The sequence below is a fragment of the Puma concolor genome, chromosome E2 (assembly GCF_028749965.1).
Source record: "Puma concolor isolate L17-30 chromosome E2, mPumCon1.1.hap2, whole genome shotgun sequence".
Lineage (NCBI taxonomy): Eukaryota > Metazoa > Chordata > Mammalia > Carnivora > Felidae > Puma > Puma concolor.
Window position 1 is genome coordinate 17,628,002 of NC_141681.1, and position 17,838 is coordinate 17,645,839.

General features: G+C 47.2%; 1 protein-coding gene and 1 long non-coding RNA gene across 2 annotated transcripts in view; one reads left to right on the forward strand and one right to left on the reverse strand.

Annotated features, from left to right (window-relative positions):
• Positions 1-5,920, reverse strand: part of LOC147573407 (uncharacterized) — a 27,660-nt gene extending 21,740 nt beyond the window's left edge. The window contains exon 1 of the long non-coding RNA XR_015244728.1: positions 5,649-5,920. This is a non-coding gene — a long non-coding RNA (uncharacterized LOC147573407). The remainder of the gene's footprint in view (positions 1-5,648) is intronic.
• Positions 5,921-6,884: 964 nt separating this feature from the next.
• NQO1 (NAD(P)H quinone dehydrogenase 1) lies at positions 6,885-16,732 on the forward strand. The gene is made up of 6 exons (XM_025920689.2): positions 6,885-6,891; positions 9,919-10,083; positions 10,197-10,327; positions 13,151-13,264; positions 14,125-14,226; positions 15,139-16,732. The coding sequence occupies exons 1-6, from the start codon at positions 6,885-6,887 to the stop codon at positions 15,442-15,444; spliced, it is 825 nt and encodes a 274-aa protein (XP_025776474.2). The 3' UTR covers positions 15,445-16,732.
• Positions 16,733-17,838: the final 1,106 nt, after the last annotated feature.

Consider the following 17,838-nt stretch of genomic DNA (forward strand, 5'->3'; position numbering starts at 1 on the left):
CTTTCCCTGTTTGCGTGCCGTCTCTCTCTCTCTCTCTCAAAAATGAATAAACATTTAAAAAAAATTTTTAATAAAAATACTTCCCTGTTTAAAAATGCTCATCGGGGCGCCTGGGTGGCTCAGTCGGTTGGGCGTCTGACTTCGGTTCAGGTCATGATCTCGTGGTCCGTGAGTTCCAGCCCCGCGTAGGGCTCTGTGCTGACAGCTCAGAGCCTGGAGCCTGTTTCAGATTCTGTGCCTCCCTCTCTTTCTGACCTTCCCCCATTCATGCTCTGTCTCTCTCTGTCTCAAAAATGAATAAACGTTAAAAAAAAATGCTCATCATCTGAATTTTCAGTGAGTTATAATCACTAATCACAGATCATCGTACCAAATTTAATGAAAAGGTTCGAAACATTTCAGGAAATTGCCAACACGTGACAGAGACACAACATGGGCAAATGCTGTGGGAAAGGGGGTGATGTGGATTTGTTCAAAGTTTATACAAACTTTCAATGTATAAAAAAATGCAGTACCTGTAAAATACAGTAAGACATGCACAGTACAACCCATAGGATGAAGACTTTACTGTAACTTTCACTTGGTAGGGATTTAAAACTTTTCTCTCTGCTCTGGTCAGCTGCCTAAAGTCAGCCTTTGTAAAGCCAGTCAACTTTCCTTCGTCTTGGCTATTCTTTAAATGCTTCCCTGTTACTTATCTCTCCAGCCAGCCTTGGACTAAACCATTTAGATTCCCATTCTGAGGAGCAGGTGTTTGCACCCAGCGAAGTGCGTCCTTTGAGACTCCCCAGTGCACAATGTGAACATTGGCAAAGGAAGAAATGAATTCCCTTTTCCTGGAACACGTCTCCTAAGGTACCTCGGCCCTCCAAATCTAAGTCCAGAGTCACAGTGACTCAGCGAATCCGAGGCTTAAGGACCACACCCAGCACACCCTTCTCTTTGCCCACCCCATTCCGTGCGGAGGCAATTTCCCAGGACTGGGAGAGGCTCGCGGGGCGCGCTGGGACTCCACCGGAAACTTCCCCCTGCTGTCCCCAGGTGCTTCCTGGACAGGGTCCACATGGGCCTGCCTCCCACCCGCACCCAAACCCTTTAACTGCACCCTCCCGTCCCATATCCCACGCGTACCCAGGGCACCCTACTCCAGTCCTCAGACCCCTCTCCCTTCCCTGAAGAGCAGCCACAGCACGCCCCGCCCTGCGCCTCAGGGGCAAGCAGCCGGCTCCACCCCGGGAGGCCGAGCCCCAAGCGGGCCGGCGCGAGTTGCTATAAAGTGGCAGGCGCTCTGCAGGCTGCACGCCCAACCTCCCGAGGTGCAGCCCCAGCCGCTGCTTGACTGCTGTCCCCCACCCCCCAAAGCGAGGATTCGGCGGCGGCCAGGGTCGCCCTGACAACCAGCAGCGCAGCCAATCAGCACAGCCGGAGCCCTGGCTGGTGAGTGCCGCGTCCGGGACCTGGGGCACCCCCGGGCCTCAGCTGTCTGCAAGGATCCTGGAGGGGCTTAGAGCTCAGTTTTTCTCCTGGATTCAAAACTGAAAAAGCGAGAGCGTTAAGATCCCAGGTTGAGCCCTAATCAGACACCGGGGGAAGGGGAGCTCCTGTTTTCTACCCCATACCCACAAACTTAGGTGGGCATTTAACAGAGACTTGACCTTGGAAGCAGAAAATTTCCTCCAAAACAGGTCAGAAACCGGCCGTTGTCAATGGCCAAATCTGGTCCACTGGCACACCTTGATTGGCCTTATAGAATTTAAAATATTTTGGAATAAGTTGCTGATATTTATAGTAAATATAGATTATTTTATTTAAAAATGTGAATTCCCTGCTTCGGGAGGAAAACTGAAAGATCTGGTGAGGAGTGTGCTGGAACTGGGGAACCTGTACCCTTTAGTTGGATAGAGACCATCCCAGGCTGCCTGACCAGGAGACCTTTTTTTTTTTTTTTTTTAAGTTTATTTATTTGTTTTGGAGAGAAAACATGAGTAGGGGAGGTGGGGGAGAGAGGGAGAGGGAGGGAGAGGGAGGGAAAGGGAGGGAGAGGGAGGGAGAGAGAGAGAGAGAGAGAGAGAGAGAGAGAGAGAGAGAGAGAGAATCCCAAGCAGGCTGCAGGCTGTCAGTGCAGAGCCTGACTCCACGCTCGATCCCACCAACCGAGAAATCATGACCTGAGCTGAAACCAGGAGTCAGGAGCTCAAGAGACTGAGCCACCCAGGTGCCCCTGTTCAGGAGACATTTTTGTCTGTGATCCTTGGATGGGGCAGACCCGATCCCTGTATCGGGTCCATTTCAGTGGCAGAACCTCCGCTCTCCACCATCAAGCTAAGGGGACATTACAGGTGACCACAACTTTATCTGATGCCTCTAAGACACCCCAGCTGCAGCCCCTGCAGGGGCAGGGGGCTCTGTTTACCAGAGAGCCTCATTCCGAGATGGGGCAGTGCTAGTGTTTAGAAAGCCATTTCTTCAATTGGGACAGAACTCTACCTTTTTGTCATTTCCTTCCCTGTGAGCCTTGTTCTTTCTGAAGACACACATACACCTAGAGAATCTCCGCCTGCCACAAGTGAGGGGATGAGATCTGTTTGCCGTTGACAACCTACAGTTAGAATCTCTGTGAAAAGGGCTGAGCTGGGGACTGGAAGCCCACCCAGAGTTTCTGGAAGCCTGGAGGAGAAGCATCTGGGAGAGACTGCTGGGTAGCTCACAAGGTTTCCTGCATGCACGATAGAGGCTGTTTCTATTTCATTTTTCTTATGTTTATTCATATTTGAGAGACAGAGAGAGACATACTGTGAGCAGGGGAGGGCCAGACAGAGAGGGAGGGAGACACAGAGTCCAAAGCAAGCTCCAGGCTCTGAGCTTTCAGCACAGAGCCCGACGCGGGGCTCGAACCGATGAACCAGGAGATCGTGACCTGAGCCAAAGTCAGATGCTTAACCTACTGGGCCACCTGGGCACCCCTCTATATCATTCTTCTGCTGGCCTGAGGACACCAGCACAGTATAGGGCAATCTTACGGAATATTCTGTACTTATGTGTAACTTAAAAAAAAAGGGGGGGAGAATGAGAGAAAATGGAATGATTTGGACCTTGTTTAACTAGTATTAACTGTATCCAGCTAAGTCTTGACATTAATGGAAGCATCCAGAGCATTTGTTTGTGACTACTGGGTTCCTCTGACTGGCAGGCATGCATTCCGTGAGGAACCCAGGGAGCCCGGAAGGCAGGAACAAAATGCATGAAACTGACAGGAGAGCTTGCCCTTATTCCACTTGTAACAGGTTTTCCTTGATTGCTTATTCTTCCTGCCAGAATGATCATGTGGGTAATCTTTCTTTTACTGTTAAATAGATCTAGATGTGCTTTACATTAAAACAATGTACCACCATCCCTTTCTTTCTCTGCCAGCTTTATCTTTCCCTATGTTCCCCAGAACATTGAGTTCTGTGTTCGTCTTCAATGAAACTGCAGGTTGACCGAGTCCTGTTCAATCTGGAATGTCAGTGAATGCTTGGTTTCAGGTTGGCCTGCGGTTGGAGGCAGAGAATTGTAGGAATGTTAGAGTAACAGAGGAGGACAGAGACCAGCTCCCCCGAAACATTTGGGATACTTTGGCCACCAGAATGTATGCTCTACGAAAAAAAAAGATTTGTGTCTCTTTTGCACACGGATGTATCCTAAATGCCTAGAGCAGTGCCTGGTGGATACAGGTGCTCAGTAAACCCTGGTCAGGAGGCTGAGACAAAGAGTTAGGGAGACCATGAGCAGGGCTCATGCTAGGGTGAACGTGCTGGGGGGAACAGAACCCAAAAGATGGTGGGGAAGGAGCCAAACTATGGAGAGAGCCCAAATGTCCATTGACTGATGAATGGATAAAGAAGATGTGGTATGTTTGTGTGTGTGTGTATGTATGTGTGTGTGTGTGTATATATATATATATATATATATATATATACATATATATGTGTGTGTGTGTATATATATATGTGTGTGTGTGTGTGTGTATATATATATATATATAAAATCTTGCCACTTGCAATGACATGGATGGACCTAGAATGTATCATGCTAAGCAAATTAAGTCAGAGAAAGACAAATAACATATGATTTCACTCATATGTGGAATTTAAGAGACAAAGCAGATGAACACATGGGAAGTGGGGGGGGAAGAGAAGAGAGAGAAACCCAAGAGACTCTTAAGGATAAAGAAGAAACTGAGGGTTGACAGAGGGAGTTGGGCAGGGGGATGGGCTACATGGGTGATGGGTATTAAAATGGGCACTTGTGATGAGCACTGGGTGTTGTATGTAAGTGATCCATCACTGAATTCTACTCCTGAAATATTACACAGTATGTTAACTAACTAGAATTTTAAAAATTTAAAAAAAAAGAGGGTGGGGAAGGAATGAGGGATTTCAGGACACAGAGAAGTGATGATGAATGGGGAGCACATTTCATAGGGTATGAAATCTTGAAAGCGAACCAGCACAGGGAGAGAGCTGCGTTCACAAAGATATGCTCAGCTGCGTTACCAAGTGGCCTCCATCAGGTCAATTATGTGCATGGCAAGCAGAAATGAATATTAAATTAGGGGTATTGGTAATAAGCTCATTTGGCTTTCAAACCTCTCCTTCAATGGCAGCTCCTTCTGAAGGCCTTCCCTAATCAGCCAGCCCGAAGTCAACAGTTTTCCTCTGGAATTTTATTCCTTGCCTCCCCCGTCAGGCTAATGCCATTAGTTTTTTGTGTGCACGTCTTACCGCCATTCCTAGGGGGAAATTCTGAGGATGTCAAACGGGTCATGTAGCTAGTTAAGTGGCAGGAAGGGAAAATGAACACTTCAAGTCCAAAAAACCCCAGGTTTGTCCATGAAAGGACCTGGCAACCAGTGACTTGGTATCATGCTGTTTGGAGAGGGAGTCACCCATTTGCCCTTCAACTCTGGCCCAGGAGCACTTCTGCTCTACTGACTGCCGATCACTGTTCTGTTGTATATTTAGAACCTTTGACCATTTTTTTCTACTGTGTTGTTTTCAGGAATCTATATATACCAGATACTGAACACCGTTGGTTTTGTTTCTGGCAAATATGTTCTTCTTTGTGTCTCATCTTACATCGTTTTTTTTTTGTTTGTCTGTTTTGTTTTTTTTAAGTTTGTTTACTTATTTTGAGAGAGAGAGAGAGAGCACAAGCAGGTGAGGGGCAGAGAGGAGAGACAGAATCCCAAGCCGACTCCATGCCATCAGCTTGGAGCCTGCCGTGGGACTCGGACTCAGGAACCCTGAGATCATGACCTGAGCCGAAATCAAGAGCCCGACCTTAACCTACTGAGCCACCCAGGCGCCCCTGTTTATTTTTGAAAGCAGCAGGCGTCCTATAGCTTGTAGGTGATGAGCTCCTTAAAAGCAAGGGCTAGATATCCTGATTCAGTCATTTTATGGCAAGTGCCTTTGTATTTTACTACTTCAGAAGTGCCTGTGAATACTGATAAGTAAAAAAAAATTTATCTTTATATCTATATACATAGCTCAGAAGAAGTAAGCCACAAGAATATAAACTCACAAAGCAGTATTCAGTAAACACTGATAGAACTAATGCAAAGGTACGTCACAGAGAAAACGCTTGTCAGAACTTTATATACTCACATCTCTCCCGAGAGTGGTGAGTCCTGGAGTTGATAAAGAGGGGGCAGGGATTTGTTAAGGCAGCCTCAGGAGCTCCTGAACTTTTCCCCAGGCCGTCCAAAGTAGGTAAATCGCTCTCCTAGAACTTGAAGCCCTTATCAGACTTCTGTTCCCCCCGTCGGAGTTTGGAGAGTCTGAAACGCCGCGAGCGAGCGAGAGCGAGCGAACGAGGCAAGGCTCCTAGGCAGGCTAGGGCCGAAGCTGCCGCCTGGCCGATTTTAACCCAGAGCAGCTGCTCCCGCTGGAGCTCCGCCCATGGGCACAGATGTTAGGAGTTAGGGAGAAATGAGGCAGTGACACCAATTACTAGGAGCGATGTTGGTGGTAAACTCCATTCCCTGCCCTGCTGCCTGCACCTGGTTGCATGGATTTATATATGATTTATTAACTTTTTTTAGTGATCTCTACACCCAACATGGGGCTTGAACTCACAACCCTGAGATCAAGAGCTCCGTGCTCCTTTGAGCCAGCCAGACGCCCTTATGTCTACATATTTTTACATTATTCCAGCTTCACCACTTGCCATGTAAACTTGGGTAACTTGCTTAACTTTTCGGTGCCTCAGTTTCCCCATCTTTTTTTTTTTTTTTTTTTTTTTTTAAATTTTTTAACGTTTATTTATTTTTGAGACAGAGAGAGACAGAGCATGAACAGGGGAGGGTCAGAGAGAGGGAGACATGGAATCTGAAACAGGCTCTGGGCTCTGAGCGGTCAGCACAGAGCCCGACGCGGGGCTCGAACTCACGGAGTGTGAGATCATGACCTGAGCCGAAGTCGGCCGCTTAACCGACTGAGCCACCCAAGTGCCCCAGTTTCCCCATCTTTAATGTGGGATACTGATTGTATCTAGCTCATGGTGTTGCCATGACCACTGGAAAAGAATGCAAAGCACTCAGAGCAGTGCCTAGCACGTAGTAAGCACCCGTTGATGCTGTTATCCAGAGAAAGGCAAATAGTATACGATTTCACTTGTTTGTGCAATCTGAAAACCCAATGAGCAAGCAAACAAAAGACATAGACCCATAAATACAAAAAACAAACTGGCTTTGCCAGACAGCAAGGGGGAGTAGGGGGATAGGCAGATGGGTGAAGTGGAGGGAGAGATACGGGTTTCCAGTTATAGAATGAATAAGTCACGAGGACAAAAGGTATGGCACAGGGAATACGGGCAGTGGTCTTGTAGGAGAGTCGTGTGCTATGACAGGTGAGCACACCGGGGTGAGCGCGGTGTAAGGTGTAGGTGCGTGGAATCGCTGTGTTGTCCACCTGAAACTCATGCAACGCTGTGTGTCAAGTATACTTCAAGTAAAAGAGAATAAAAAAGGGGTGCCTGGCTGGCTCAATTGGAAGAGCCTGTGACTCTTGCTCTCGGGACCGTGAGGTTGAGCCTCACATTGAATATAGAGATTACTTAAAAATAAAGAAATAAGGGGCGCCTGGGTGGCGCAGTCGGTTAAGCGTCCGACATCAGCCAGGTCACGATCTCGCGGTCCGTGAGTTCGAGCCCCGCGTCGGGCTCTGGGCTGATGGCTCAGAGCCTGGAGCCTGTTTCCGATTCTGTGTCTCCCTCTCTCTCTGCCCCTCCCCCGTTCATGCTCTGTCTCTCTCTGTCCCAAAAATAAATAAACGTTGAAAAAAAATTAAAAAAAAAAAATAAAGAAATAAAACTTTAAAGAAATAAAACTAAACTAAAATAAATGCCGTTGTTGCAAGAGGAAAACATTCTGGTTCTAACAACTTTGTAATACAGAGGAGGTCCAAGAAAAAAGTGAATCTTTCCCCTCTGTCTCTATGCCCTTGACATCTCTTACCTAGCTAAGAACACTATCAGTAGTTTCATGTAATTATTCCACATCTTTTTTCCCCCTCATACCTATATGCTGCAAACCTTCATACGCATATATGTAGTTTCTTTGTCTTTTTTTTTTTCAAGTAATGTCTACACCCGACGTGGGGCTCGAACTCACGACTCCAAGATCAAGAGTCACATGCTCTACCCACTGAGCCAGAGAGGGGCCCCTCATTCTTTGTATTTTTTTTAAATTTTATTTTATTCCTGAGAGACAAAGAGAGAGTGATAGAGTGTGAGCGAGGAAGGGACAGAGAGAAAGGGTGACACAATCCAAAGCAGGCTCCAGGCTCTGAGCCGTTAGCACAGAGCCCCATGTGGGGCTTGAACTCAAGAACAGTGAGACTATGACCTGAGCTGAAATCGGATGCTTCCCCGACTGAGCCACCCAGGCGCCCCTCTTTGTCTTTTATAGTAATGGATTCACACTAGCTTCATTTGATCAGTTAACAATACATCGCGGATAGCTTTCTGGGTAACTCTATACAGTTAACAGCATACTAGTCTGTAATGTGTATGTGCCATAATTTATTCAAATATTCCCCATAAAGAGTCAGTGAATGCCAGTGAAAAGAATGACACGGTCCACGTCCTTGCTCATACATCCTTATATCCCAACGCTTTTAGTCTGTAGAACAGATTCCCCAAAGTTGGAGAGCTAGGTCAAGATTTATGCGTCCTCAAAATTTAAAGAGATTCGGCCTCATTACTTTCCCCCAGGGTGGAGGCAATTCGTGTTCCCACTGGCAGCTGCTAGCTTTCCTGCAATCTTTTTTTTTTTCAACGTTTATTTATTTTTGGGACAGAGAGAGACAGAGCATGAACGGGGGAGGGGCAGAGAGAGAGGGAGACACAGAATCGGAAACAGGCTCCAGGCTCTGAGCCATCAGCCCAGAGCCTGACGCGGGGCTCGAACTCACCGACCGCGAGATCGTGACCTGGCTGAAGTCGGACGCTTAACCGACTGCGCCACCCAGGCGCCCCAATTTCCTGCAATCTTAATAGCCCTCAGTGTTGCTTGTCTTAAATTGTTTTGCCAATCTGATGGGTAAATAATGATAAATTGTTTTGCCAATCTGATGGGTAAATAATGATATCTCATTTTAATTTGCTTTTCCTGACAGGCCAGGCAAGGCACCTGCTCATTTGTTTTTTTGTCATCTGCATTTCCTTCTCTGCGAGTAGAGTGCTCATATCCTTGATTTATTTTTCTATTGTGTAGTCTGTCTTTTTTCTGTGTGTAGGCATTCGTTGGGATTTTAACCCTTTGTGGTAAGAGTTGCAGGTATCTGCTCCCTGTTGATTGTCTTTTGACTTTGTTTATGGTGCCTTCTGGTACACACAGATTTTTAAATTTTTTTTAAATGATTTTTTTTAACGTTTATTTATTTTTTGAGACAGAGAGAGACAGAGCATGAATGGGGGAGGGTCAGAGAGAGGGAGACACAGAATCGGAAACAGGCTCCAGGCTCCGAGCCATCAGCCCAGAGCCCGACGCGGGGCTCGAACTCACGGACCGTGAGATCATGACCTGAGCTGAAGTCGGCCACTTAACCGACTGAGCCACGCAGGCGCCCCCAGATTTTTAATTTTTATGTGGCTTTATCTGGCAAGCTTTCCGTTCGTGGTTGCTGAATCTCTAGTCTTTCTTACAAAGTATTCTCCATCTTGAGGTTATACAAATTCTTCCTTTAGATCCGTACTCTGCCAGGAATCTATTGCTCTACGAGGTGTGTTTGTGGGATAGTGAAAACAACAACACAAATACAACAGACACACTGAAAATTCGAAGTGAATTTTCACAAACTTGTGTGATCAGCATCCAGGAAATAGAACATTGCCACTACCCCCTGATGAGGGGAACCAAGATACTGACGCCTGACACCTAATAGAAGGTGTTAGCAGGGGGGTGCCTGGGTGGCTCAGTCGGTTGGGCGTCCCTTCGGCTCAGCTCACGATCTTGCAGCGTGTGAGTCCAAGCCCCACGTCAGGCTCTGCACTGACAGCTCAGAGCCTGGAGTCTGCTTTGGATTCTGTCTCCCTCTCTCTCTACTCCTCCCCGACTCACACACACACTCTCTCTCTCTCTCTCAAAAATAAAATACAAACATAAAAATAAAGGTGTCAGGAGGATAAGTCCATTTTCATGCAGATGGCCAGTTAAGTATGCCAGCAAAATTAGCCACTGCATTAAAATGCGTCCTTTATTCATTGGTACTTTTAAGGAGAAAATATGTTTCTGGCTGCCGTGGATGGACTGCATCACCCAGTGCCTCGCAGAGTTCACTCCTCTATTATGGATCCTGGCTCGGCCGCCCTGTAGCTAAAGCTTTGCCGCTTGGAAACTGATTTTCTCCATATGCCTTGTGTGTGTCTAAATAGCCAGAAGAGCACTGATCGTACTGGCCCACGCAGAGAGGACGTCCTTCAACCATGCCATGAAGGAGGCTGCTGTAGAGGCCTTGAAGAGGAAAGGATGGGAGGTCACTGTGTCAGACCTGTATGCCATGAACTTCAATCCCGTCATCTCCAGAAGGGACATCACAGGTAGGATCAGCCTTTCCCTCCTTCAATTAGGTCTCTGTGGCATATCTCGCCTATGGGTTCTGTGGCTCAGCCTCAGCCCCTCTGACTCCAGCCTGTCATTTTCCTCTGGGCAGGTCCACTGAAGGACCCCGAGAACTTTCAGTATCCTGCCGAGTCTGTTCTAGCTTATAAAGAAGGCCGCCTGAGCCCCGATATTGTGGCGGAACAAAAGAAGCTGGAAGCTGCAGACCTTGTGATTTTTCAGGTGCGATAGGACATCAGAAGGAGTGTCAGGATGCTTGAGTTCTTACTGTCCTAGACTGGTCACCTAATTAGCTATGTGATCTTAGGAAAAGTCATTTACACACTTGAGCGCCTTCTTTATAAAGAAGGGTGATGACTTCAAACGGGGTGGTGTTACACAGATTTGTAGATATTGTGAACGTGGCTGTACTACTCTGAAAATATGTGACTACATGGGGCATGTGGGTAGCTTAACAAAGCCTGACTCTTGGTTTCGGCTCAGGTCACGATCTCACGGTGTGTGGGTTCGAGCCCCCCGTCCGACTCTGTGCTGACAGCTGGGAACCTGCTTGGGATTCTCTCTCTGCCTCTCTATCTGCCCCCCCCTCACTCCCCCCCCCCCCCCCCCCCGCTCCCATACACGCTATCTCTTCTCTCTCTCTCAATAAATACATAAACAAACTTAGACAAAAATATGTGACTACGAAGATGACCAGTGAGCCTTGAGCTTCTCTTCAGTTAGTGATTCCTTGTGGGATCTCTCAAAGTTTGCACTTGACCCCTTCTCTGCACGAGCGAGCGCGCGGAGTGAAGCACGGGGCACGGACCCCTGCGGTCAGAGCCTCCCAGCTGAAGGGGGCGCTGCCCTGCTTCCTGTGTTCCCGCCCCTCTTCTCGTGGAAGCTGTCTCCCCCCCAGGCAGTCCGTACTGTACGAGCTCCTTGTCAATCCTCTTTCCCGAAAATGCCGCACTGGACTCAATGACTTTGCTTCTACCGGTTCTAACCAGCCTTTTGATATTGAACACGGACCAGATGTGACCCTAGAAACTGCACGAGGAGGGTGACACCAGCTGCGGCTTTTGCAACTGTTCAATCAGCTGCAAAGAATCCAAACTTTTAGGTCTTCCGTTCCACCCTCAGGCCTATCGCTATCAAAGCCACGCCCCATGAGCCAGCGCCCCGAAGGATGCCTTTTTGGTCAGGCTTTTCCACTGTATCTTTTCCTAGTGCGGCCGTTGCGGCCACTGTGGCAGCTTTCAGTTCTGCTTCTCAGAATCACCGTATTTTAGAATTGGAAAGGACCTTGGTGGTCTTTGAATTTGGCTTCTATCCGATGCATCAGTTTACTATCAGTACAATGGTGCAAGTTGTGTACTGTAAAATAGCAACATACCGAAACACAACGTAGACACTTCAGATTTGTATACTTATAACATTTTACCAACAGATGACAGGGAAAAGTCTTTTTTAATTTTTAATTTTAAATTTTTTTTTTTTTTTTTTACTTAAAAATGTTTATTTTGAGAGAGAGTGGGTGAGGTGGGGGGAAGGCAGAGACGGAGAAGGATAGAGAATCCCAAGCAGGGTCTGCACTGTTAGCGCCGGGCCGGATGTGGGGCGGGATGCGGATGTTTGACTGACTGAGCCACCCAGGCGCCCCTGGCAAAGTCTTACTATGGGAGTCGGTGTACTTGTATGGTAATCTTTCAGCATAGAAATAAAGCATCCTGAGGAAGCAATACTTTAATTTATCCCAAGGTACCACTGGAGCTAGCCCCCTGCTCACTTTTCTCACTTCTCCAAGAACAACCAGGGGAAGAATAAACTTTCAAGATGCTGCAAGCCAACCAATTCTGTTTTCAGCTCTGACTGTAGAACATTCACAGGGACCAAATCTACGTGTCTAAGCCACCTACACGTTTATCTTAAAAGCCTCAGGTCTGGCCCCTCAAAACTGCAGAGTTGTGAGTAATCTGCAGAGTAGAGATTACTCAATCCCCTGGTTTTACAGATGAGGCCCATCAGACTTAGCAAAAGTAAGGGGCTTATGTGACAAAGGTCTTGCATCATGTCCACGGCAGATTCAGGGTGAGAACACGAATCTTGTGCTCCATCTCAAGTTCCTTCTGTTCTAAACCCCAGCCCCTCTGCCCCCTTTCCTGTGGATCAATAACCCGTCAAATATCAGGGAAAGATATCAAGTCCAACAAATTCCTTCTCTGTGCTAAACTTGCCTCATCAGGCCTGTCCCAGGTGTCCCTGTGTTTAAATCCGAAGTCAGGGAGAAGAAGAGGAAATACTGGTATCGTCCTTGTGCTGCTTTTATTAGGACAAGAGGGCCGACAAGACTCTTCCATGGGAATTCCCTGATAAGCTGAGCGCACACGGGTCATTTGTTCGCCTGTGTGAGCGCGCACTCATATGCAGCTTGTTCTATTTGAAAAAAAATTTTTTAGTGTTTATTTTTGAGACAGAGACAGAGCACGAGCGGGGGAGGGGCAGAGAGAGAGGGAGACATAGACTCTGAAGCAGGTTCCAGACTCTGAGCTGTCAGCGCAGAGCCCGACGTGGGGCTCAAACCCACAGACCACGAGATCATGCATGACCTGGGCCGAAGTCGGACGCTTAACCAAGTGAGCCACCCAGGTGCCCCATGTGCAGCTTATTCTAAACGGTAGGATTTCACATCCGTGAACACAAGATACATGTTTCACATTGTTGACAGCACTCCTACAAAATATTGATTTTGTATTTTGCGTCACACACCGTAGCAAACTTTATCTGCATTCCTTGCTATTTAGACTCGGCCGTGAAATGTGATCTTGTAGAAACAAATCATCATTGCACGTGGCTTTCTTCAGACCTACCCGGTACTTGTTTCTTTTAGGCAGAAATAGAGTGTCAAGTTGACTGACCAATATTTTTCTTTAATGTGCTAACTCCTCCGGAAGCAACGACAAGGGCCCCAAGAAGGGTTTGCTCTTCTGTGACGTCAGCCATGCACCGGAGCCTTCTTCGCTGGTGGTAGTTCCTGCTGTGACCTCTCTGTGCTCTGCCCCACAGTTCCCGCTGCAGTGGTTCGGAGTCCCCGCCATCCTGAAAGGCTGGTTTGAACGAGTGCTCATAGGGGGGTTCGCGTACACGTATGCTGCAATGTATGACAATGGACCTTTCCGGGTAGGTGGATGGTTCTGTTTCTCTAACAGCTGGATCCGGGCTGCCTTCTGTCCTGAGGCAGAGTTCTGAACACAATTGGTTACTAAGGTCAGGCTCCTGGGAGAGCTGGATAATAGTGCGTGTAGATATTTAATTTTTTAAAAATATCTATTTTTGAGAGAGAGACAAGAGCATGAGCAGGGGAGGGGCAGAGACAGAGGGAGACACAGAATCCGAAGTAGGCTCCAGGCTCTGAGATGTGAGCACAGAGCCCGACGTGGGGCTCGAACCCACGAACCACGAGATCACGACCTGAGACCAAGTCGGACACTCAACCCACTGAGCCATCCAGGCGCCTCTGTGTGAAGATATTTAGACAGGACTTTAGGATTTGTTTTAACATATCCCAGGAACACAAGGGGCGGGGAGATTAGACAAAACTAGAATGGCAAGATGCTGAGCGTTGAGGCTGGGTGGTGGAGGCCTCATGAGACTATTTTCTGTATGTACGTAGACACCCAAATACTACACCAGACACATTTTGAGGTCTCCTGGATTACATGCCTGGATACAGGCAGAGCGCCGTGGGGAGACGGACACAACAAATAACTCCACTAGGCACCAGCAGTCGACACCGGTTTCGTATCAGCCTTCACCTGCTTGGCCACACCCCGGAGTAATGTGGACTCCGGGGCTGGCCCTCGAGTGTCGACTTCTGGAGTCATACTGCGTGGCTCAGAGGAGCCGGTGTGGGAGGAAGGAACAGAAATAGCAGGTGGCTGGACTTGTGTGTCGAAAAGAACACAAGAACAGCCCTGGGGCCGTTTCGTGAACCTCCCGTCGTGAAGGAGATGTGGAGCGTGATGACTTTTCCTTCGCAGAATAAGAAGACCGTGCTTTCCATCACCACTGGTGGCAGCGGCTCCATGTACTCTCTGCAGGGTATCCACGGAGACATGAATATCATCCTCTGGCCAATTCAGGTTACTTTGTTTCAGTGAACCTTCCCCAGGGATTAATTAATTGAGCTTTCTGTGGGGTCCAGATTCTCAAGATGGCAGCTGAAAACAGACCCGAGGTGTGAGGACGGAAGCAACGTAATAATTCAGAACTCCAGGGAGCTCCCTTCTAAGCCTTACTAGTCTTCCCGGGCCCCTGTACTCAAGAGTAACCTGGGTATGCACGCGTCCAAACAGCTCTGTCTCCTAACCAAAGGCTAGTGCAGGTAACCCCTAGATTTGTATAGCCATGGGCCCCCACTCCAGACAACTGATCGCTGTCTCCAGTCTTCCTGGCCTTCTCCAGGTTGCTGCTATGGCCTCACCACCTATGAGAAAATTTCAGAAATGATTTAGCCCAACCAGCAAGAGTGGAGTCTGAGGGAGGCTTCTGGGTGGTCGGTCACTGGACTATGAAGATGATCTCTTATACAGAAGAGGGTTGGAGAGAAGAGCAAATGCGGTGGCCACCTAGAACGGCGGAGAATTAACATTAATATTGGAGAATAAATTCTACAGATCACTTATTGAGGCTCATCTAGTTAGAAGGAGAGGCGGAGAAAGGCGCATCCACATACCTTGGCAGGAGTCCTCTGCCAAGAAGCCGAAACTCCCTTATGTGAAAGAAGTTCCGGCTCTTTGGCAGAGGATCCCAGGCTGGCACGGTTTCAAGATTTTGTTCATTTAAACAACAGCTCAGCTGAATAGGCTAAAATAGGTAACAGCTAGGAAGAGAGCGCTAGAAGGTGAGAGAAAATAGCTATGAATTGATTCTCCGGGGTGCCTCAGGCCCCCACGTCGGAGCGTCTTGTTGGAAAGCCTGCATTACTTCTGTTTGTGGTACAAGCTGTATAGGGTTTGTTCTGTGACTCACCTCTGTTCTCCGTGTATCCCCAGAGCGGCACTCTGCATTTCTGTGGCTTCCAAGTCCTGGAACCTCAGCTGACATACAGCATTGGGCGCACTCCTACGGACGCGCGAATTCAGATCCTGGACGGATGGAAGAAACGCCTGGAAAATATCTGGGATGAGACGCCACTGTATTTTGCTCCAAGTAGCCTCTTTGACTTAAACTTCCAGGCAGGGTTCTTAATGAAAAAGGAAGTGCAGGATGAGCAGAAAAAGGAAAAATTTGGCCTCTCTGTGGGCCATCATTTGGGCAAGTCCATCCCGACTGACAACCAGATCAAAGCCAGAAAATGAGACTCACAACACTAGATTCCTTTCAAAAATGTAGCCAAATCTAGGTTTCTTTTTCAGGCTTGCTTGACTGGCTTCAGTTTTTAAGATTTTTGTGTGTTTTTCTTTCTTTCCACAGGGAATGAATAGGAGACAGAATTGACTGTATTCATACATTTTTGGATAGTTTTATTCAGTGTAACTGATTCTTCTGATTGCTATCATGGCCAAACCTGATTAGTCTCAAGAGACCACTGAGGATACAAAGCAGGGAAAGATGGAGAAAGATGCGAGGCAATATTCTTTAAGGTCCTCTACACAACTGAATTCCTCTTTTTAGGGATCCATTTTTAGGGCTAAATCTGGCTGGAGAGTATCCAACTCCTCAATGATACATTTTTCTTTTAATTGCCCTCTCTGTGGTTTATGACAAAAGGGAATTAACTGCTCTGAGAAAGAAATGACTGAATCTGACACAAGGGACTTGTTTAGTAGTTACTAATCTGTGCTTGTTTATGGCACAGGATGATACTGGTTTTGATTACTACGCAGTGACTAATATGCCTAATGTGTGTGTTACTCTTGCTTCGCCTGTTGTTCTTTATACACAGCACACACCGATACCTTCCGATGAAAAGACAGTAAAACTCTCTTCTTTACCTCAATCTTTTAATTTAATGTCTGCAGGAAAATAAACCAACATATCTATATGCCACATCTGCCGCTATGAATGAATTCAAGAAATAGTTGCTCCCAATACTTAACAGCAGCTTTCTACAAACACTACTTTGTTTCTGAGCTACATCACATTCTGGAAGGGTTTCTTCTCTGTCATTGTTGACCTGATGACTTTCCTTTTGGAAGCGTTTGGTTCCACAGTTTTGGGGATAACACTGTAATGCTAGAGTTTCATTAACTTTGAACAATTTTGGCATAATATTCTAACTTCCCATTGAAATGATTGAAGTGTGACTGACTCACTGGCGGTATAATTCAAGTAGAATATGATGAAAGGCCGCCCTCTGGTGGTGCGTTGAAAGGAAACACGAGGGGTTTTGCAAACCAAGGTTGCCTGAACTGGGAACAGGTCCTGTACCTGCCAAGGAAACGAGGGCGGCAGGCCGGAGACCCTCCTGTGCTAGATGCTGACAGGCAATTGGATAATCCCCCCCCTGCCCCGCCACAATATACTTAATGGCAGATGGCTGGGTGCTTCAGCTTGAAAATACCTTGTTGCCTTCCTGCTCGCTGCAATTTTGTGTAAATGTCTGAAAGTTCCAGATGAAATCAATAAAACCCATTTGTACAAAGATCCAGGCTTACTGGTTTCAGCGAAGCTAGTGATGGAGGTGAGGCATACAGGCAAAGTGGAATCGATGACTCGGGAAGATGGGATCAGAGCCTGCAATAATAAAGGCCAGGAGCCTCGAACGAGAGCTCTCCCAACAGGGCTGCTTCATACTGAACGGTAATGGAACAACATATTGAGATCATCTCAGGGAACCGAAGGGATATTTAAAGAGACCCAGAAAAGAATGTTACAGAAACCAAGAAAAACCTAGAATTCAGTAAACAAATGCCAAAGGGCAGTATTTATTGTGATTTGCCAGATTTGTTGATTTACCCAGTCAATGGCCCAGGTACTCTTCTAGGCACGGGGAACAGAGCAATGAACAAAACCAAGCACCTCATGGAGTTTGCATTTGAGGGAAGAATGACAGAACAGTCATGTCGGGTGGTGATAAATGCTAGGAAGAAAGAGCAGGGTAAGAGAGAGACAGGATATGGGGAGTTTTGTTTTACACTGGCCGATCAAGAAGGACCTCCCCAGTAAGGCTACATTTGAGCAAAGACCTGATAAAGCGAGAGAGATGTAGATGCCTGAAGGGAGGCACTCCGGGCAGGAGTGACGTCAGAGTGCAAATCCCTGAGGCAGGAACACGCATAACAGGAAAAGAGAGGACTTTAGTGGCTACAGCAGAGCAGGGGAGAGAGGGCTAGGCCAGAGACACAGCTGGGACTGGAGACGGAGCCTCGTAAGTGCTGTAAGAATATAAAGATAGGAAGTCATGAAGAGTTTTGGGCTGAGGTATAGCATAATCTGACTCCTGTTTGGCTGGTAGGTGAGGAGCCAAGCGTAAGGCAATGATGGAAGCATGGAGAATTGTGGCACGTGACAAGCTAGTCAATAAATGCTTTGGACCAGGGTGACAGCAATAGAGGTGTGGAGAAGTGCATGTATTTATTCATTTTTAAAAGAGATTTTAAGTAGTCTCCAAACCCAACATAGGGCTCGAACTCACAACCCCATGATCAAGAGTTGCATGCTCTACCGAGTCACGTGTCTCAAGAAGTGAATGTATTTACAAGGTTGGATACATCCCATTTGCTAAGGTGAGCAAGAATCTGGAAAGCATA

Excerpts from the sequence above, each read along its gene's own strand:
- NQO1 (XM_025920689.2), top strand. Across the intron at positions 10,084-10,196 it reads CTCCAGAAGGGACATCACAG|GTCCACTGAAGGACCCCGAG; the intron begins GTAGGATCAGCC and ends TCCTCTGGGCAG. Across the intron at positions 14,227-15,138 it reads TCATCCTCTGGCCAATTCAG|AGCGGCACTCTGCATTTCTG; the intron begins GTTACTTTGTTT and ends GTGTATCCCCAG.